This window comes from Anomaloglossus baeobatrachus, chromosome 5 (genome assembly GCF_048569485.1).
Source record: "Anomaloglossus baeobatrachus isolate aAnoBae1 chromosome 5, aAnoBae1.hap1, whole genome shotgun sequence".
NCBI classification, from domain to species: domain Eukaryota; kingdom Metazoa; phylum Chordata; class Amphibia; order Anura; family Aromobatidae; genus Anomaloglossus; species Anomaloglossus baeobatrachus.
Window position 1 is genome coordinate 535,439,251 of NC_134357.1, and position 22,423 is coordinate 535,461,673.

A 22,423-nucleotide genomic window follows, 5' to 3' on the forward strand; every position below is an offset into this window, starting at 1 on the left:
TACAATGTTATCCTGGAAAAAACAGTTGCTTCTTTCTGCTCAGGCAATGTTGTCCAACTCTGAGGATTGTTTTTTTCCAGCAGGACAATACGCAATGCGCTAGGAGTGGCATAAGGCCACCCAAAAGCAGTGTGAAAGACTGGTGGAAAGCATGCCAAGATGAATGAAATCTGTGATTGAAAATCTTGGTTATTCTACAAAATATTGATTTCCGAACTCTTCCTGAGTTAAAACATTAGTATTGTTGTTTTGAAATTACTATAAACCGGTTTTCCTTGCATTGAGGTCTGAAAGCACTGCAATTTTTTTTTGTTATTTTGACCATCTCTCATGTTCAGAAGATAAATACTAAATTTTTTATACCTATAAAGAGAAAAATCAGGAAAACTGAAAATTTGGAAGTGGTCACACACACACACACACACACACACACACACAATATATACAGTTAGGTCCAGAAATATTTGGACAGTGACACAAGTTTTGTTATTTTAGCTGTTTACAAAAACATGTTCAGAAATACAATTATATATATAATATGGGCTGAAAGTGCACACTCCCAGCTGCAATATGAGAGTTTTCACATCCAAATCGGAGAAAGGGTTTAGGAATCATAGCTCTGTAATGCATAGCCTCCTCTTTTTCAAGGGACCAAAAGTAATTGGACAAGGGACTCTAAGGGCTGCAATTAACTCTGAAGGCGTCTCCCTCGTTAACCTGTAATCAATGAAGTAGTTAAAAGGTCTGGGGTTGATTACAGGTGTGTGGTTTTGCATTTGGAAGCTGTTGCTGTGACCAGACAACATGCGGTCTAAGGAACTCTCAATTGAGGTGAAGCAGAACATCCTGAGGCTGAAAAAAAAGAAAAAATCCATCAGAGAGATAGCAGACATGCTTGGAGTAGCAAAATCAACAGTCGGGTACATTCTGAGAAAAAAGGAATTGACTGGTGAGCTTGGGAACTCAAAAAGGCCTGGGCGTCCACGGATGACAACAGTGGTGGATGATCACCGCATACTTTCTTTGGTGAAGAAGAACCCGTTCACAACATCAACTGAAGTCCAGAACACTCTCAGTGAAGTAGGTGTATCTGTCTCTAAGTCAACAGTAAAGAGAAGACTCCATGAAAGTAAATAGAAAGGGTTCACATCTAGATGCAAACCATTCATCAATCCCAAAAATAGACAGGCCAGAGTTAAATTTGCTGAAAAACACCTCATGAAGCCAGCTCAGTTCTGGAAAAGTATTCTATGGACAGATGAGACAAAGATCAACCTGTACCAGAATGATGGGAAGAAAAAAGTTTGGAGAAGAAAGGGAACGGCACATGATCCAAGGCACACCACATCCTCTGTAAAACATGGTGGAGGCAACGTGATGGCATGGGCATGCATGGCTTTCAATGGCACTGGGTCACTTGTGTTTATTGATGACATAACAGCAGACAACAGTAGCCGGATGAATTCTGAAGTGTACCGGGATATACTTTCAGCCCAGATTCAGCCAAATGCCGCAAAGTTGATCGGACGGTGTTTCATAGTACAGATGGACAATGACCCCAAGCATACAGCCAAAGCTACCCAGGAGTTCATGAGTGCAAAAAAGTGGAACATTCTGCAATGGCCAAGTCAATCACCAGATCTTAACCCAATTGAGCATGCATTTCACTTGCTCAAATCCAGACTTAAGACGGAAAGACCCACAAACAAGCAAGACCTGAAGGCTGCGGCTGTAAAGGCCTGGCAAAGCATTAAGAAGGAGGAAACCCAGCGTTTGGTGATGTCCATGGGTTCCAGACTTAAGGCAGCGATTGCCTCCAAAGGATTCGCAACAAAATATTGAAAATAAAAATATTTTGCTTGGGTTTGGTTTATTTGTCCAATTACTTTTGACCTCCTAAAATGTGGAGTGTTTGTAAAGAAATGTGTACAATTCCGACAATTTCTATCAGATATTTTTGTTCAAACCTTCAAATTAAACGTTACAATCTGCACTTGAATTCTGTTGTAGAGATTTCATTTCAAATCCAATGTGGTGGCATGCAGAGCCCAACTCGCGAAAATTGTGTCACTGTCCAAATATTTCTGGACCTAACTGTATATATATATATATATGTATATATATATATATATATACACATATATACATATATATATATACACACATCTATATATATATATATATATATATATATATATATATATATATATATACACACACACACATATATGTATACATATATACACACACATACATACACACACACACCAGCTTTATAATTGTAATGATTTCATGACTAATGTTTTTTTCGCGAATTGCTCAACTTTTTAATGGAGCAGAAGTCATACATTAACTTTTCTTTACACTTAAGTTTTTTATGTATTTCTATAGGGTAATATTCAATTTTGACTTTTACTTCATGCCCTCCAGACTCTGCCGCAATAGCAATGTTTTTGAAGAGGGGGTGGAGCCTCACAGGGAGAAGCGTAAAAGAGCACAGCAGAGTCATAATAGTTTACTGAATTGGAGTGTAGTTGATTTTTTGAGGACCTCAGTTTAGCAACTCCATTCTAGATAATTCACTAGTGAGCCGGCTAGAATGGAGTTTTTGAGGACCTCATCATAGCCTCCACTTTGGACAGGTTGGTGCTGAGGTGACTAAAATGGATGTTTTTCTGAAGATTGGGCGGAGCCTCACAGGGAGAAGCATCACAGAGTGCATCAGTGTCGTAATAAATTACAATATTTGATTGGAGTTGATTTCTTGAGGACCTCATTTTAGCAACTCCATTTTAGATGATTCACTAGTGAGCTGTCTAGATTGGAGTGGATTTTTTGAAGACCTCATGTTAGCAACTCCATTCTAAATAATTTGTTAGTGAGCCATCTAGATTGGAGTGGATTTTTTGAGGTTCTCTCTGTAGCCTTGACCAGAGGAATTCCACCAATAGAGGCAAGCCACACTACCGCTATGGAGCCCGTGAGTCAGTGGGGCTCGATGCCAGCCCTGGCACAGACACCCTCCCCTCCCACGGGCCCCCCGCCGAGGATCGCACTTTCATATATATCAACATCACAGATGCCAATACAATTGAAAGCAATGATGAGAGGAGCAGAGCACTCCCTTTCTCATCATTCTTGCGCTGTGTGTCTGTGACACTCTGATGTGTCAGCAAAGAGGAGTGCGTTGATGTCACTACTGCGTGCCGCTGTGCTAAAATGTCAGAGCGGCAGAACAGTGGACAGATGCTGAGGAGACCGGAGCTTGTGTTTTTAATCAGGATGTCCAGAGGACAATGGGGACGTGCATACTACTTTATGGGGGTTGCAAAAAAGTATATGGGGGCTGCATATAACTATATGTTGGCGCACAATACTATATTGGGGCACAAAATATGGTGGTGCACTATAGGGGGGCTGCATAATAGTATATGTTGGAATATAAGGGGTACATACCATTATATGGAGAAATATAATGGGTGTATAATACTATATGGAACAATATAAGGAGTGCATAATACCATATGGAGGAACAAAAGGGGTGTATACTAGGATATAGAGGAATATAGTGGGTGCATATTACTATATGGAGGAATATAAGGTGTGCATAATACTATATGAAGGATACCTTTTACATGGGCTATGGGGGCTGCATTATATGAAGGACTAATGGGGTGACCTTATTTATGGACTATAGGGGTGCATTATAATACATGGACTATGGAGTGAATAATACAATATGAAGGACTGTGTGGACTGCATTATATATAGGACTAATGGGTTTACCTTATACATGTACTATGAGGGTGCATTATAATATATGGAGGACTATGGGGTACAGTATAATACATGGAGGACTATGGGGTATAGTATGGAGGACTATGGGTTGAATTATACATAGGATGACTATGGGATGCACTATAATATATGCAGGACTATGGGTTCAGTATAATATACGGAGGACTTTGAGGGCTGCATTATAATACATGGAGGACTATGGAGAGTGCATTATACAGTAATACATGGAGTACTATGGGGGCTGCATTAAAATATATGCAGGACTATGGGGGGTGTGCATTATGATACATGGAGAGCTATGGGATTCATTATAATACATGCAGGACTATAGGGGCTGCATTATATGAAGGACTATGAGGGCTACCTTATACATGGACTATGGGGGTGCATTAGAATACATTCAGGACTATGGTGGCTGCATTATAATATATGGAAGACTATGTGGTTCAGTATAATATATGGAGGACTATGGGGTGAATTATAATACATGGAGGACTATGGGAGCTGTATTATAATAATTGGAAGGCTATGAGAGAGCTACCTTATACATGGAGGACTATGGGAAATGCATTATAATACATGGAGGACTATGTGGTGCATTCTAATAATATGAAGGGTTACATGGGACCCATTATACTATATGGAAGGCTATGTGGGGCCATTATAGTATTTGGAGAACTATATACGAGGGGGGACAAAGACACAAGCTTGGGATGGGAAAGTTTTTTGCTGAGGGAAAAAGGCTCTCCCTCAGCACCTAGCTTTTCCATGTGTGAGGGAAAGATGTATAGCAGAGCATGGGGAAGCTGGGTGCCGAGGACAAGATGGATATCAGAACATAGGAAAGCTGGGTGCTGATAGAAAGAGGGATTTCAGATCATGGGAAACCTGGGTGCTGAGGGAAAGAGGCAAGTGTCAGCGTCATCATCCCATACCCTGAGTGTCGGTGTCATTATCCCGTACCCCATGTGTCTGTGTTGGTACAGGGCCCAGGTCCGAACTTTGCACTGGGGCCCATCAAACTCTTTACACCACTGCTCGGTACAGACATGGCTAGATTGCAGTTGTTGCACTGAAGTTTGTGATTTCTGGGCACTGTACTGTGTATAAGGAAAGAGCCACCCTGGCATATGACTCGAGAAAATCTCACATTGCACTCGGCCTCAAGTTAGATGATGATGCAGTCCAGATCTACATTTTTTTCTTCGGCCCTAATCAGACGAAGGAAAAATGGCAGCATGCTACAATTGCAGGGAGTCTAGACTCACTTGTACACATACAAGTCTATGGGTGCATGTGAAACATCGCACTGGACTCAGATAACATCTGGATATACGCAGAGACAAGCAATGGAGAAGATGGAGAGATTAATCCCTCTCGCTCCTCTGCACCTTTGATCCAATCACTAAATCGGATCACAGTATAATGACACTCCCTTCACACTCACAGCAGAGCTTGATCTGAGTTCCATTAGCATATCACATCCGATGCCTTATGCTAGTATGGCTCTGACCTAAGAAAAACCCTCTGTACAGCAACTCCATTCTAGTTTCCTCAGTACAGAGATAACTAAGGCCTAAGACACACGGCATGAAAATCGGTGCAAGTGGAGTGCGATTAAAAAAAAAAAAAATCGCATTCCACTCGGACCAATTTTAGCCTGTGTGTCAGCACATGAGCGATTATTTTCTCACCCTCCGCGATCTGCTGCCCGCTCTCCACCAACTCACCTTCCCGATCTGCTGCCCGCTCTCCACCATCTCACCTTCCCGATCTGCTGCCCGCTCTCCACCATCTCACCTTCCCGATCTGCTGCCCGCCTCCACCATCTCACCTCCGCGATCTGCTGCCCCCTCCACCACCTTTCACCCTGATCTGCTGCCCGCCCTTTCCCATCCTCCACCGCGCCGTCTCCCATCCTCCGCCGCGCACTCTCCCATCCTCCGTTACGCACTCTCCCATCCTGCTTTTTTCCATCCCACCTAGTCCCCCCTCCCTTTTTTTGCAGCACATCCATGTGTGCGTTCAGATTTTTTTTTTTTTATGTAAACTAAGAAAGAAGTACAAATAAACTTAGTTTAGGGCCAGTAAAATTATACTGTAGTAATCGTCAACTACAGTATTTTTTACTGAATATGGTAAGGGTCAGCCCAGTGCCAGACATGAGAGCGATGCACGAGTCTAACATTGCATCATCCGGTACGGTCGCTCTCTTCCAGACAGGAGTGTGCGGCTGCGCCGGATGATGCGATGCGAGATTCGTGCATCGCTCTCACGTGTGGCACTTGCCTTAAGGCCTCTTTACACCCTTCGATCTCGCTAGCAAGGTCGCTAGCGTGCGTACCCGTCCCCATCGTTTGTGCGTCACGGGCAAATCGCTGCCCGTGGCGCACAAAATCGCGCGGACCCGTCACACTACTTACCTGCCTAGCGATGTCGCTGTGACAGGCAAACCGCCTCCGTTCTAAGGGGGGGCGGTTTGTTCGGCGTCACAGCAACGTCACTAAGCGGCCACCCAATCAAAGTGGAGGGGCGGAGATGAGCGGGATGAACATCCCGCCAACCTCCTTCCTTCCTCATTGCAGGCGGCCGCAGGTAAGGTGAGGTTCCTCGTTCCTGCGGTGTCACACATAGCGATGTGTTGTGTCGCAGGAATGATGAACAACATTGTACCTGCAGCAGCAACGATAATTGGGAATAGTGGGGCATGTCACCGATTTTGAACGTTTTTGCGACGAGTTAAAATCGCTCATTGGTGTCACACGCAACGACATCGCTAATGCAGCTGGATGTGCGCCACAAATTTCGTGACCCCAACGACATCGCTTTAGCGATGTCGTAGCGTGTAAAGCGGCCTTTAGTGTCAGTTGCAGGCGCTCATATTTTTTTATTTTTTTTTTACTGATGTTCATGTTTCGCCAAACTAATTTTTTTGTATGGTGGGGGGGGGGGTCTAGTTTCCAAAATGGGGTCACATGTGGGGGAGCTCCATTGTTTAGGCACCTCAGGGGGGATCTCCAAATGCAACATGGCGTCTGCTAATAATTCCAACCAATTTTGCTGTGAAATGGCGCACCTTCTCTTCTGAGCCCCGCTGTGCGCCCAAACAATTGATTTCCACCACATATGAGGTACCTGTGTACTCAGGAGAAATTGCACAATACATTTTATGGTGCATTGGTTCCTGATACCCTTGTGAAAAAAAAGCTAGCTAGTTGAAATAATTTTGTGGTAAAAAAAGAAATATTTTCATGGCTGAACATTATAAACGTTCGTGAAGCCTCCAGGGGTTCAAAGTACTCACTAAACATCTAGATAAATTCCATGAGGGGGTCTAGTTTCCAAAATGGGGTCACTTGTGGGGGAGCTCCATTGTTCAGACACCTCAGGGGGTCTCCAAACGCAACATCGCATCCGCTAATGATTCCAGACAATTTTGCTTTCAAAAAATCAAATGATGCTCCTTCTCTTCCAAGACCTGCTATGCGCCCAAACAATTGATTTCCACCACATATGAGATATCGGTGTACTCAGGAGAAATTGCACAATTAATTTTATGGTGCAGTTTTTCCTGATACCCTTGTAAAAATGCAAAATTTTATGGCTAAAGTAACATTTTTGTATAAAAAAGTAAAATTTTCATTTTTTCCTTCTACATTGCTTTGGTTGCTGTGAAGCTCCTAAAGGGTAAATACACTTCTTGGATGTCGTTTTGAGCAGAGCTCGGGGTACAGATTTTAGAATGGGGTCACTTTTGGGTATTTTCTGTCGCCTAGGTTTCTCAAATCACTCCAAATGTGATGTGGTACCCAAAAATTTTTTTGTAAATTTTGCTGGAAAAAGGAGAAATTGCTGATTAACTTTGAACCCTTCTAACTTCCTAACGAAAAAAAATTTTGTTTCAAAAATTGTGCTGGTGTAAAGTAGACATGTGGGAAATGTTATTTAGTAACTATTTTGTGTGACATATCTCTCAGATTTATGGGTATAAAATTTCAAAAATTGAGAAATTTTCACCAAATTTCTGAAATTTTCACAAATAAACGTAAAAAATATCGGCCCAAATTTACCACTGACATGAAGTACAATATGTCACGAAAAAAACAATGTCAGAATCGCCAGGATCCGTTGAAGCGTTCAAGAGTTATAACCTCATAAAGTGACACTGGTCGAAATTGCAAAAAAATGGCTAGGTCTTTAAGGTGAAAACAGGCTGGGGGCTGAAGGGGTTAATCAGGTACAAGTCACACGCCTGGTTATGGTGACACGTGTGTCAGACATGTATCACGCGTATGCCACACGTGTGACATCTGTGTTTACATATGTCTCACACGTACAGGAGAAAACACGTGTCTTTTAAATAAAACTATCTTCTATATTCACCTGTATACAGCGGTGTTTTCTTCGGCTCTGCATCCTCCCGCTCCTGACCGCCGCTAATTATACTCATAGAATATTCACCGCAGTGAGGACCTGGAAGCTGGAGCATTGAGGGGACAGCTGTGTACAGCACCGCCGAGGACAGCATCGTGGGGACATGTGAGTATTCAGCAAGCAGTGTGTGTGCAGTGACGTCCAGGAGGTCACTGGAGTTCCCAATAAATTCTGATGACATCCTGATGACACCCCCGCTACAGCGAGTGTCAGGACGGTGACTTCACAGGTTCATAAGAGTTTGGCCAGCGTCACACTTGAGATTGACTTGCACGAGTGCAATGTGAGAAAATCTCGCATTCCACTCAGACCAATGATAATCAATGAGGTAGCTCCGATCTTTTTTTTTCCTCAGCTCAAATCGGATTGAAGAAAATTCTCGTTCGAGACTCTCCAATGCAAGTCTATGGGTGCGAGAAAAAAACGGATGTCACACAGACAGCACACGGACCATACTAGTGAAATTTTTTCTAAATACAATTCTATCATGTAGCAGAGAACACTGTAAATGCTCATGTACATGACTGTAAATGAGTAACCGCTGCTGAGTAAAAAAACAGATTGCACACTGACAGCACAAGGTTGAAAAGTGAGGAAAAAAAATAGTCCGATACTCTCCGGCATGAGAATCGGACCGATTTTTCATACGCAAGTGTGACGCCAGCCTTCATTGGGAACTCTGATGAGTTCCCGATGCTGTCCCCACGATGCCCGGCTTCCAAGTACTCACTACACACCCATATACATGTATACACTGAGCACGTATACACACATAGCAGACACACATGGATACACTGAGCACATTCACACCTGGATACTCACCTGTCCACAGTGATGCGGTCCCCGGCACTGAAGTCCAGCGATGCTCCGGCTTACAGCTCCACAGGGCACTGAATATTCAGTGAGTATAATGAGCGGGGGTCAGGAGCGGGAGGCAGCAGAGCCGAAGACCGCATCACTGGATACAGGTAAACATAGAATTTTTTTTATTTTAAAGACCCGTGTTTTCTCAGGTACGTGTGACACTGGTGTCACACGGATCACATCAGTGTGCAACCTGTGTAACACTCGTGCTGCCGGAAAAAAACAGACATGTCTCCATGTGTGTATGCGGAGCCACGAGGGGGTCACACGGTCCGTGTGAAAACATGACTGTGTGAGTACAGCATGGACCAACATGGGTATGTTTAACATCCGTGTTAAAAACAAATGTCCCACGTACCTGAAAAACGGATGTCTGAAACCGGCCTAAGGTACATCCTATGTACAGTAACTCCATTCTTTGTACAGAGGTGACTAGATTGGAACAGCTGCAATAAGGCTCATGATTTCTGTGCTCACTGTAGTGTCTATAATGACGTCCTGTGTACAGCAACTCCATTATAGATGTTTCATTACAGAGATGACTAGATCAAAGTTGTTGCACCTAGGTCCGTGATTTCAGATCTCCCAGAATTGGCTAAAAAGATGGCCTCAGCCAGTCCATGCATTGCATTCCAAGATTGTACAGACGTGCATAGATGTTTGAATAAGCCCTTATACAGATTACATGAAGGCTCCCATTACACATAAGGCCAAAGTTGCCAGGATCAGACAACAATCTGATGTCTACAGGGGCTTCCCAACTTACCTCAAGAATGGATGTCAAGGGAGGGTAGGAACTGGAGTGTTTGAATTCTACTTGTTGATCCTTTTGTTCCCTTCAAAGATAAGCCACCACCAGAGGAGGCGACATCAGCTCTCAGATAGAGACCACAAGAACATTTGGCCGAGCACTCCTGTATGTGATAGTCAAGAGAGCTGTAGGACTAACAATTGTAGGGATTGGTTGTTTATGGGCCAGTAAAGGCACTGGGAGCCGCACTTATTGGGAAAATAGGGAATTTTTATCCATTACAGAATGGAGCAACAAGTTGGATGTCCAACCACTGCTCTACTCATTCTCAAAGTGGCTGCCAAACCCCCCCCCCCCTCAGAGAACATCACTTGGCAAGCTGCATAGGACAAGAATGGAGCACAGAGTGAGCATGTGCACCGCTGCCCAATAACAAAACAGATAAAAGTGCTGTATTCTGCTAGATAGAAGAGGGGATAATGATTTGTTCTTAGTATTATGGATACCCATCTATGTACTATAGCTTGAGTTGCTGCAAATTATGATGTTCTCCTTGGTTAAAAATACTGCTCAAAATTTCTAAGGAGTATTGTTACCCCTCTGTAAAATATGTAGTGTGACCTCTGCTAGAGCCTGTCCTATGGAACAGTGGTGGCACCAGCTTCATACACTCAGCAAAAAGCAACTTACATCCCTTTAAAAAAAATTAAAAAAACATATGACCTAAATCAGGCGGTGTGAGCCTCATGGAGTAAGGTTGCCACAAAATACAGGAAACACCGAAAAACAGGACTGGGGCCTCATAAATGTGGGGCATAAGAGGACCAGAGGGCTGCTCAAGACAGAAAATAAATTGTCAGTGAGATGTAAACAATTTAGGCTGGTTTCACACTACGTCTTTTTAACATCCGTCAAAAACGTTTTTTTAACGGAAGTACGGATCCTGTGCAAATCCGTTTTCATGTCAATGCATTTTCAATGGACTCTCGTCCACCTGCGTTTGCGTCCGTTAGACGCAGGATCCGTCCTTTTGCGTTATTTTGACATGTTTCAAAAACGCAACATGTAGCGTTTTTGAGCTCCGTCCAAATACTGCAAATTGCTGGATCCTGACTATAACGCACGCAAACGTAGGTGAACGTTGCATGCTGATAGACAGGATCCTGCATTTGGACTGAGCATGCCCAGACCGACCGTTTTCTCTCTCTCTCTCTCTCTCTCTCTCTCTCTCTCTCTCTCTCTCTCTGCAGCTGACTCGTAACCAAGATAAATATCGGGTATGCAGCTGTCAGAAGCCTCCTCCCCACTCTAGTTACCCTCACTCCCGATCACATGACTACAATGCCCGCCCCGAAACATCCACTGCAGGATCCTGCAAAATAACATATGCGTTTGCATACGTTATTGGCTGTAAAAGCAGGATCCGTACTTCCGTTAAAAAAACGTTTTCAACGGATGTTAAAAAGACGTAGTGTGAAACCAGCCTTAGTGAGTATCTACATGTAAGGACTGACTTTTGTAAAAGAGCAATGTGTGAACACAGCCCAATACAGATCCAACCGTCAGTGACCGTTCACTAATGTCACACCTAGCTTTATCAATATAGAAATGATCATTCATCCCACTCCTAGAACAGTTTTATTAAAACAAGTATATCAATAATTCTTAAAAAAAAAAAAAAAAAAAAAAAAAGAGAAAGAAATATATTTAGACATTTATAGAGAACCATTGATTCCATGCTGCACATGGGAACGGGTAACACAAACTGCAGATATAAATTACAGTGAATAAACCAATCCTGACAGACTGGTACAAAGGGGAGCGGACCCTGCCCTCGGGGGCTCACAGTCTACAGGGTAATGGGGAGGAGACAGAACGTCGGGGATACAAATATATAACACTGACAGATGGGTACAGAGGGGAGCGACCCTGCCCTCGGGGGCTTACAGTCTACAGGGTAATGAGGAGACAGAAGGTCGGGGATACAAATATATAACAGTCAACTTTACAAAATCAATACGTAGAATTAAGCCATGTTGGCCATTGGCGACAATGAAGGAAAAAAAATCTTTTGTATCGGAGTCCCGTGCGTTTTAGGTGTAAAACTTGTATTTCTCCATTTACCATAAAAAAAACCCTCTTGTTGAATACATTGGAGGACACAGGAAGAGGATGTGGATTACACCGCACTGTTCTCTCAGTCTCTAAGGTGAGACGACGGGGGGCAATTACACCCAGTTTCCAGTAGTCACAAGCTGTATTTGAAAAACAAAAAGAAGATTAATAACGCCCAGCGCGAACCCACCCCACATGCAATACGGCCCCCTGCCCAGTGTGAGCCCCCCCCCCCAACATGCAGCATCTGCCCCAGTGCGAGCCCCCCCCCCAACATGCAGCATCTGCCCCAGTGCGAGCCTCCCCCCCAACATGCAGCATCTGCCCCAGTGCGAGCCTCCCCCCCAACATGCAGCATCTGCCCCAGTGCGAGCCTCCCCCCCCAACATGCAGCATCTGCCCCAGTGCGAGCCTCCCCCCCCAACATGCAGCATCTGCCCCAGTGCGAGCCTCCCCCCCCAACATGCAGCATCTGCCCCAGTGCGAGCCTCCCCCCCCCCAACATGCAGCATCTGCCCCAGTGCGAGCCTCCCCCCCCCCCCCAACATGCAGCATCTGCCCCAGTGCGAGCCTCCCCCCCCCAACATGCAGCATCTGCCCCAGTGCGAGCCTCCCCCCCCCAACATGCAGCATCTGCCCCAGTGCGAGCCTCCCCCCCCAACATGCAGCATCTGCCCCAGTGCGAGCCTCCCCCCCCAACATGCAGCATCTGCCCCAGTGCGAGCCTCCCCCCCCCAACATGCAGCATCTGCCCCAGTGCGAGCCTCCCCCCCCAACATGCAGCATCTGCCCCAGTGCGAGCCTCCCCCCCCAACATGCAGCATCTGCCCCAGTGCGAGCCCCCCTCAACATGCAGCATCTGCCCCAGTGCGAGCCCCCCCTCAACATGCAGCATCTGCCCCAGTGCGAGCCCCCCCTCAACATGCAGCATCTGCCCCAGTGCGAGCCCCCCCTCAACATGCAGCATCTGCCCCAGTGCGAGCCCCCCCTCAACATGCAGCATCTGCCCCAGTGCGAGCCCCCCCTCAACATGCAGCATCTGCCCCAGTGCGAGCCCCCCCCTCAACATGCAGCATCTGCCCCAGTGCGAGCCCCCCCCTCAACATGCAGCATCTGCCCCAGTGCGAGCCCCCCCTCAACATGCAGCATCTGCCCCAGTGCGAGCCCCCCCTCAACATGCAGCATCTGCCCCAGTGCGAGCCCCCCCTCAACATGCAGCATCTGCCCCAGTGCGAGCCCCCCCTCAACATGCAGCATCTGCCCCAGTGCGAGCCCCCCCTCAACATGCAGCATCTGCCCCAGTGCGAGCCCCCCCTCAACATGCAGCATCTGCCCCAGTGCGAGCCCCCCCTCAACATGCAGCATCTGCCCCAGTGCGAGCCCCCCCTCAACATGCAGCATCTGCCCCAGTGCGAGCCCCCCCTCAACATGCAGCATCTGCCCCAGTGCGAGCCCCCCGCCCACATGCAGCATCTGCCCCAGTGCGAGCCCCCCCGCCCACATGCAGCATCTGCCCCAGTGCAAGCCCCCCCCAACATGCAGCATCTGCCCCAGTGCGAGCCCCCCCTCAACATGCAGCATCTGCCCCAGTGCGAGCCCCCCCTCAACATGCAGCATCTGCCCCAGTGCGAGCCCCCCCTCAACATGCAGCATCTGCCCCAGTGCGAGCCCCCCCTCAACATGCAGCATCTGCCCCAGTGCGAGCCCCCCGCCCACATGCAGCATCTGCCCCAGTGCGAGCCCCCCCGCCCACATGCAGCATCTGCCCCAGTGCAAGCCCCCCCCAACATGCAGCATCTGCCCCAGTGCGAGCCCCCCCCTCAAAATGCATCTGCCCCAGTGCAAGCCCCCCCTCAACTTGCAGCACCTGCCCCAGTGCGAGCCCCCCCTCAACATGCAGCACCTGCCCCAGTGCGAGCCCCCCCCTCAACATGCAGCATCTGCCCCAGTGCGAGCGCCCCCCCCCAACATGCAGCATCTGCCCCAGTGCGAGCCCCCCCTCAACATGCAGCATCTGCCCCAGTGCGAGCCCCCCCTCAACATGCAGCATCTGCCCCAGTGCGAGCCCCCCCTCAACATGCAGCATCGCCCAGTATAAGAGCCCCCCCCTAAATGGAGTATCGCTCCCCTTTCCTGTGTAACCCCCCATTACTTATGGAAGCCTTCACAGCTGCAGCAGCTTCAGTACATTCCCTGTGAGCTATACACGACCTGCAGCCCCCAGCACTGACAGGAGCCCCCAAAATACAGTGTGAGGGTAAAGTTCTAATTCAACTAATGAGGAAAAGCTGAATATTCCCCCACCTCAGGGTCAGGATCCGTCCGCTCTGCACAGAGGAGCCCGAGCACTGCTGCTTCCTGCTCACAGATCAGCACTGAGGAGGCCCCGCCCCTTCCGGTGACGTCTTTGCCTCAAGAAATCAACTACATTCTAGCCTCTACCCTACCGTGCGGCTCTGCAGGAGGAGGTATGTAGAGATTCCCAATTACTGGGGCAGGCGGCATTAACCCTTTCAGTACTGAGACTATTTTGGTGGATTTTTGCTGCTTTCTTAGGCCCCCTTCACATGTCCGTGATACACGTGCGTGTTTGGTCCGTTCCGGTATGTACCGGAGACACGGCCAAACGTGCACCAATGTTAATCTATGTTTGAGGGCACACGTGCGTTATTTCATAATGTCCATGATCCGTATGTGTTTCCATTTTGCACGGAAGCATGTCCGTTTTCTGCACGGAACACGCACACGCGGACACCATGAAAGTCAATGGTTATGTGCGCACAATACGTGACACGGATCCATCTCTGTATGCTCCGTGTACGTTTTGTGCTTTTTTTCTAGCGATGTCGGTCATTCCTTCTTTTCCTGTCTATGTCCGTCAATTTCCCTCAGTCCGTCGGTCTCTCTGTCTGTCGGTCTCTTTCTGTCTTGTCTGTCCCTCTCTCGCTGTCTGTCGGTCAGTCTCCCCCCTTTCTCATACTTACCGTTCCCCAATCTCCGGCGCGGCGCTGCACGTCTGTTCTCTAAACTCCGGCGGCTTTTCCTCTTTTGAAAAAGCCGGCCGCTCATTAAACAATCTCGTATTCCCTGCTTTCCCCGCCCACCGGCGCCTATGATTGGTTGCAGTTAGACACGCCCCCACACTGATTGACAGCTGTCTCACTGCAACCAATCACAGCTGCCGGGGGGCAGGACTATACTGTACAGTTAAAAAAATAAATAAATAATTAAAAAAAACCGACGTGCGGTCCCCCCACCATTTTGATACCAGTTAGGGTAAAGTCACACGGCTGAAGGCTGGTATTCTAAGGATGGGGAGCTCCACGTTATGGGGAGCCCCCCAGCCTAACAATATCAGCCAGCAGCCGCCCAGAATGGCCACATCCATTAGATGCGACTGTTCTGGGACTGTACCCGGCTCTTCCTGATTGGCCCTAGTGCGTTGGCAATCGGGGTAATAAGGAGTTAATGGCAGCCCATAGCTGCCACTAAATTTAATCATGTCGGCCGTCTCCCCGAGATACCTTCCATGATTAATCTGTAGGTTACAGTTAAAAAACAGACACACCCGAAAAATCCTTTATTAGAAATAAAAAACACTAACAAATTTCACCAATTTATTAACCCCAACAAAGCCCTCCATGTCCGGCGTTATCCACGGACCTCCAGCGTCGCATCCAGCTCTGCTGCATGAAGGTGACAGGAGCAGCAGAATACACCGCCGCTCCTGTCAGCTCCACGCAGCAAATGAGGTGAGTAGCGCGATCAGCTGAGCTGTCACTGAGGTTAATCGCGGCCACCACTGGATCCAGCGGTGGCCGCGGGTAACCTCAGTGACAGCTCAGTCCCAGAACAGTCGCATCTAATGGATGCGGCCATTCTGGGCGGCTGCTGGCTAATATTGTTAGGCTGGGGGGCTCCCCATAACGTGGAGCTCCCCATCCTGAGAATACCAGTATTCATACGTGTGACTTTACCCTGGCTGGTATCAAAATGAGGGGGGACCACACGTCGTTATTTTTTAATTATTTATTTATTTTTTTTAACTGCACAGTATAGTCCCACCCCCCGGCGGCTGTGATTGGTTGCAGTGAGACAGCTGTCAATCAGTGTGGGGGCGTGTCTAACTGCAACCAATCATAGGCGCCGGTGGGTGGGGAAAGCAGGGAATACGAGATTGTTTAATGAGTGGCCGGCTTTTTCAAAAGAGGAAAAGCCACCGGAGTTTAGAGAACAGCCGTGCCGCGCCGGTGATCGGGGAACGGTAAGTATGCGAGAGGGGTACTCCATTCAGTCACTCTGGTGATTAGCGGTCACCGGTGAGTCCTTCACGGGTGACCGCAAATCAGGACGCGACACAGACAGAGCCGCGGTATGACAATGAAGTCGGGTGAAGTTCACCCCAGTTCATTCTCTGCGCGACTCTGTCTGCTGTCAGCGGGTATGTATCTACGACATTGTGCATCACAAACACGCAAAAATTCACACGGACAACACATACACATGTCAGTTATTTCTCTCACGCATAAACGGCAACCAACACGCACACACGGCTAGCATACGGCATTCACTCAGATGGCACACGGACACAAAAAAAGGACACAAAAATGGAAAACGGACCCGAAAAACGGACGTAACATACGTGCGTGTTTTTTCACAAACGTGTGAAGGGGGCCTTAGGCCTCTTTCACACGTACTTGGCTCCGGTACGTGTTTGGTCCGTTTCCTGATGTACCGGAGACACGGGCACACGTAGACCCATTAAAATCAATGGGTCTGCGCTCACGTGCGTTTTCTGCCATTGACCGTGTGTACGTCTGGAGCATACGTGTACACGTGTGCTCCACACGCCGACATGTCCGTTTTCTCTCCGGCATCACGGGTGTCACACGGAATGCAAACGGACCACACGGATGTGTTCCATTTGACACGCACCGGAGAAATCACATGTGTCTGCGAGGAAAAAAACTCAAAACATTACTCACTTTCTCCAGCCCTGCTGTCTCTGCCGCTGCTGGCACTTGCTTCCGACCGCTGCTCATTATGCTCATTGCATATTACTTCACTGCGGCCGGAAGCAGCAGCAGCAGTGGGGAGTTGGCAGGACCGGAGACCGAAGATCAGCACCACGGACAGCAACAGGTGAGCAGAAAGTTCCCGTTCTCCGTGTGTTATCACGGATAACACATGGAGAACACACGTAGGCCATAAACACGGCTCACGGAGGGCAAAACGCATCTCTGACACGTCCTTGTCTCCGGTACGGGTTTGGTCCTTTTCCTCACGTACCGGAGACATGGGAACACGTAGACCCATTAAAATAAATGGGTTTGCGCTCACGTGCATGTTCTGCCATGGACCGTGTGTACATGTGGAGCATACGTGTGTCCGTGTGCTCCACACGTCAACATGTCCTTTTTTCTCCGGCATCACGGGTGTCACACGGAACGCAAACGGACCACACGGAGGTGTTCTGTGTGACACGCGCCGGAGAAAACACACGTGTTTGAGAAAATAATAAAAAACTTTACTCACCTTCTCCAGCCCTCCTGTCTCTGCCGCTGCTGTCACTTGCTTCCGAACGCCGCTTATTATGCTCATTGAATATTCACTTCACTGCAACCGGAAGCAGCAGCAGCGGGGAGTCGGCAGGACCGGAGACCGAAGATCAGCACCACGGACAGCAACGCCAGAGAGGTGAGCAGAAAGTTCCTATTCTCTGTGTGTTATCACGGAGAACACACGTAGGCCATAAACACGGCTCACGGAGGGCAAAACGCATCTCTGACACGTCCGTGAAAAACGTGCGTGGTTTTTCACGAATGTGTGAAAGAGGCTTTAAAAACAGAACATATTTTTCCCTTTTCCTCTAATAGATACAGACAACACAACTACGAAAACCAGGAAATGAGGAAACCATATGCTCACATAATACAGCACGGCTTTCTTGGCCCCTCACAGTATAATGTTTCCACAGTACCGCCATCCCCCCACACAGTATAATGTTCCCACACTACCACCATCCCCCCACACAGTATAATGTTCCCTTAGTACTGCCATCCCCCCACACACAGTATAATGTTTCCACACTACCACCATCCCCCCACACAATATAATATTCCCACAGTACCGCCGTCCCCCACACACAGTATAATGTTCCCACAGTACCGCCATCCCCCCACACAATATAATATTCCCACAGTACCGCCATCCCCCCACACAGTATAATATTCCCACAGTACCGCCATCCCCCCCACACAGTATAATATTCCCACAGTACCGCCATCCCCCACACACAGTATAATGTTCTCATAGTACCGCCATCCCCCGACACACAGTATAATGTCCCCACAGTACCATCACCCCCCCACACACAGTGTAATGTTCCCTCAGTACTGCCATCCCCCCATACACAGTATAATGTTCCCACACTACCACCATCCCCCCACACAGTATAATGTTCCCTTAGTACTGCCATCCCCCCACACACAGTATAATGTTTCCACACTACCACCATCCCCCCCCCACACAGTATAATGTTCCCACAGTACCGCCATCCCCCCACACAATATAATATTCCCACAGTACCGCCGTCCCCCACACACAGTATAATGTTCCCACAGTACCGCCATCCCCCCACACAATATAATATTCCCACAGTACCGCCATCCCCCCACACAGTATAATATTCCCACAGTACCGCCATCCCCCACACACAGTATAATGTTCTCACAGTACCGCCATCCCCCGACACACAGTATAATGTCCCCACAGTACCATCACCCCCCCCACACACAGTGTAATGTTCCCTCAGTACTGCCATCCCCCCATACACAGTATAATGTTCCCACACTACCACCATCCCCCCACACAGTATAATGTTCCCTTAGTACTGCCATCCCCCCCACACACAGTATAATGTTTCTACACTACCACCATCCCCCCCCACACAGTATAATGTTCCCACAGTACCGCCATCCCCCCACACAATATAATATTCCCACAGTACCGCCGTCCCCCACACACAGTATAATGTTCCCACAGTACCGCCATCCCCCCACACAATATAATATTCCCACAGTACCGCCATCCCCCCACACAGTATAATATTCCCACAGTACCGCCATCCCCCACACACAGTATAATGTTCTCACAGTACCTCCATCCCCCGAAACACAGTATAATGTCCCCACAGTACCATCACCCCCCCACACACAGTGTAATGTTCCCTCAGTACTGCCATCCCCCCATACACAGTATAATGTTCCCACACTACCACCATCCCCCCACACAGTATAATGTTCCCTTAGTACTGCCATCCCCCTACACACAGTATAATGTTTCCACACTACCACCATCCCCCCCCACACAGTATAATGTTCCCACAGTACCGCTATCCCCCACACACAGTATAATGTTTCCTCAGTACTGCCATCCCCCCCCACACAGTATAATGTTCCCTCAGTATCGCCAGACCCCTACACACAGTCTAATGTTTCCTCAGTACCGCCATCCCCCCCACACAGTATAATGTTCCCACAATACCGCCACCCCTCCCACACAATACAATGTTCCCACAGTACCGCCATCCCCCCACACAGTGTAATGTTCTCACAGTACCGCCATCCCCCCACACAAAGTATAATGTTCCCACAGTACCATCACCCCCCCCACACAGTGTAATGTTCTCACAGTACCGCCATCCCCCCACACACAGTGTAATATTCGCTCAGTACCGCTATCCCCCCCCACACACAGTATAATGTTCCCACACTACCGCCATCCCCCCACACACAGTATAATGTTCCCACAGTACCGCCATTCGCCACACACAGTATAATGTTCCCACAGTACCGCCATCCCCCACACACAGTATAATGTTCCCACAGTACCGCCATCCCCCACACACAGTATAATGTTCCCACAGTACCACCATCCCCCCACACACAGTATAATGTTCCCACAGTACCACCATCCCCCCACACACAGTGTAATGTTCCCACAGTACCACCATCCCCCATACACAGTAAAATGTTTCCACAGTACCGCCATCCCAGCCACAGTATAATGTTCCCTCAGTACTGCCATCCCCACCACACACAGTGAAATGTTTTCTCAATACCGCCATCCCCCCACACAGTATAATGTTTTCTTAGTAATGCCACCCCCCACATAGTATAATGTTCGCTCAGTACCGCCATCCCCCACACACACAGTGTAATGTTCCCTCAATACCGCCATCCCCCACACAGTATATTGTTCCCTCAGTACCTCCATCCACCCCACAGTCTTGTCCTCACTCAGCCCCTTGATACAGATGACCCCAGGACAGCACTGTTGTATTGGACATATTCTGGTGACAGATTATCCCAGAAGTAGAACGTTATATTTTTTAGACAGCGTCTCTGTATTTTAGCTTTGTATTTTTTTATTTGCCGTATATTTTAATGTCACTATCTGGACACCATTGTTAGGCCTCCGGCTATCATGGCGATGTTTTGGGATGTGTCTATGGGAAACACAGGCCTCCCCTCCCCCTCTTCTCCATTTGCTTCAGATAAAATGAAAAATAATCCAAGTTGAGTCCTCAGTAGTCGGTTCCTATTAATGAGTGAAAAGATGGTAATAATTAGCCACTTTCCAGGATCCTCCGGTCTCTCCGTCACTTCATATTATATTTGTTTCCTTCTTTTCAGTCAGACATTAAAGGCATCAACTATTGAGGACTTTGTGTTTTGATTATTTTTCTATCTACTGGATAATGAGGTACAAAGATATATTTTCTTGTAAGATAAGATGGAGGCGGCTGTATATTTCTCTATCTCTCCCTCAGATAGATAATGGCCGCTCTCGTTACCTCAGATATATGGAAGATGCCTTCTCTCTGTCTTCATCAAGAATGGAGAATGTTCTCTTTCTTTTCTTGTTAAAACAGATAAAAATGTTTTCATTTAAAACCATTTTTAAACTTTTTATTTTGATGAGTGGGCACTTAGCTCATTGCCACCTATTGCGGTAGTTGAGTGGATGAATGAGAAGCAGAGTCTCCTTTACTATCACATCTGAGTGACGAGTGCAGCGAGTAGCCGGTGTTTATGACATTCCAGTTTATAAGATCTGAAAATATAGCATCTACACGTTCTATCTCATGTTTCTTCTTATTATCTCCAGTAATTGTATTATACAGGATTCTTTATGATTTTCCATCTTTGTCTCATTCAGGTCCCTTCAATATCGGATCCTCTCAGTGGGAATCTTCTATATAAGACAATTATATTGATTGACCCATCAAGGATGGATAAGGACAAGGACAAGATGGCGGAGAGGATATTACATCTCACCCTAGAGATCCTCTTCCGGCTTACTGGAGAGGTGAGAGATTCTGATCACGTCACATTACATTACTCTTATCTATGGGAATAACAGATGGACAGCACTGGAGAGGTGAGGACTCTGGAAATGTCTGTAGTGAGATTTATTACTGTGTCTCTCCATAACCAGGATTACACAGTAGTGAAGAAGACCTCTAGTGAGCGCTGTCAGGAGCCTGTGTCTGAGGGATGGGGAAGACCCCTGAGTCCAATCACGGGGCCTCCACCTCACCCCCTGATACATGAGGACATCAATGACCAGAAGATCCTAGAACTCACCTACAAAATGATTGAGCTGCTGACTGGAGAGGTGACACTGCTGGGAATGCTGGGAGATTATACAGTAACGCTATGAAGGGATCGGGGGGATGACGGTATCATTGTGTTTCTCAGGTTCCTATAAGGTGTCATTACGTCACTGTCTATTTCTCCATGGAGGAGTGGGAATATTTAGACGAACACAGAGATCTGTACAAAGACGTCATGATGGAAGTTCCCCAGCCGCTCATATCACCAGGTAATAGACGGTACTATATACACACGGCCTATAATTATCTGTATGTAAAGAATGAATTCAGTCCCTGTATGTGTTTCGTCCAGTTCTATCCAGCAAGAGGACAACACCAGAGAGATGTCCCCGTCCTCTTCTTCCACAGGACCGTAAACAAGAAAATCCCAGTGTTCCTCAGGATCATCAGGTAGATGGAGAGAAGGTGTCATGAAATCTCCCTATGATGTGTAGATGGCTGTGAAGGTCTTGTGCTTAGTCTTGTTTTATCCTCCAGTATGATATATTTATACTTGTGTAATGAGAATGGTGGAGATGGTAGGATTAGCGCTCTCATAGATTATTATTACTATTATTTATTTATAGAGCACCATTGATTCCATGGTGCTGTACATGAGAAGGTGTTATATACAAAATACATATACAAGTTACAATAGACAGACTGGTACAGAGGGAAGAGGACCCTGCCCTTGCGGGTTTACATTCTATAGGATAATGGGGAGGAAACAGTACGTGGGGTGATGGTGAGGCTGCAGCTCCGGCAGTGGTGAGGCGGTGGTGTCATTGGAGACTATAGGATTT

The 22,423-nt window shown here is 47.4% G+C and overlaps 2 protein-coding genes across 2 annotated transcripts in view; both read left to right on the forward strand.

Moving 5' to 3' along the window:
- The window catches only part of LOC142312166 (uncharacterized), a 135,860-nt gene that overhangs the window by 50,007 nt on the left and 63,430 nt on the right, over positions 1-22,423 (forward strand). The window lies entirely within an intron of this gene.
- LOC142312150 (uncharacterized) overlaps positions 14,368-22,423 on the forward strand; it is a 40,295-nt gene continuing 32,239 nt past the window's right edge. The window contains exons 1-5 of the mRNA XM_075351052.1: positions 14,368-14,430; positions 21,185-21,334; positions 21,464-21,643; positions 21,727-21,850; positions 21,934-22,031. Coding sequence (XP_075207167.1) covers positions 21,257-21,334; positions 21,464-21,643; positions 21,727-21,850; positions 21,934-22,031 — 480 coding nt within the window. The 5' untranslated portion in view covers positions 14,368-14,430; positions 21,185-21,256. The remainder of the gene's footprint in view (positions 14,431-21,184; positions 21,335-21,463; positions 21,644-21,726; positions 21,851-21,933; positions 22,032-22,423) is intronic.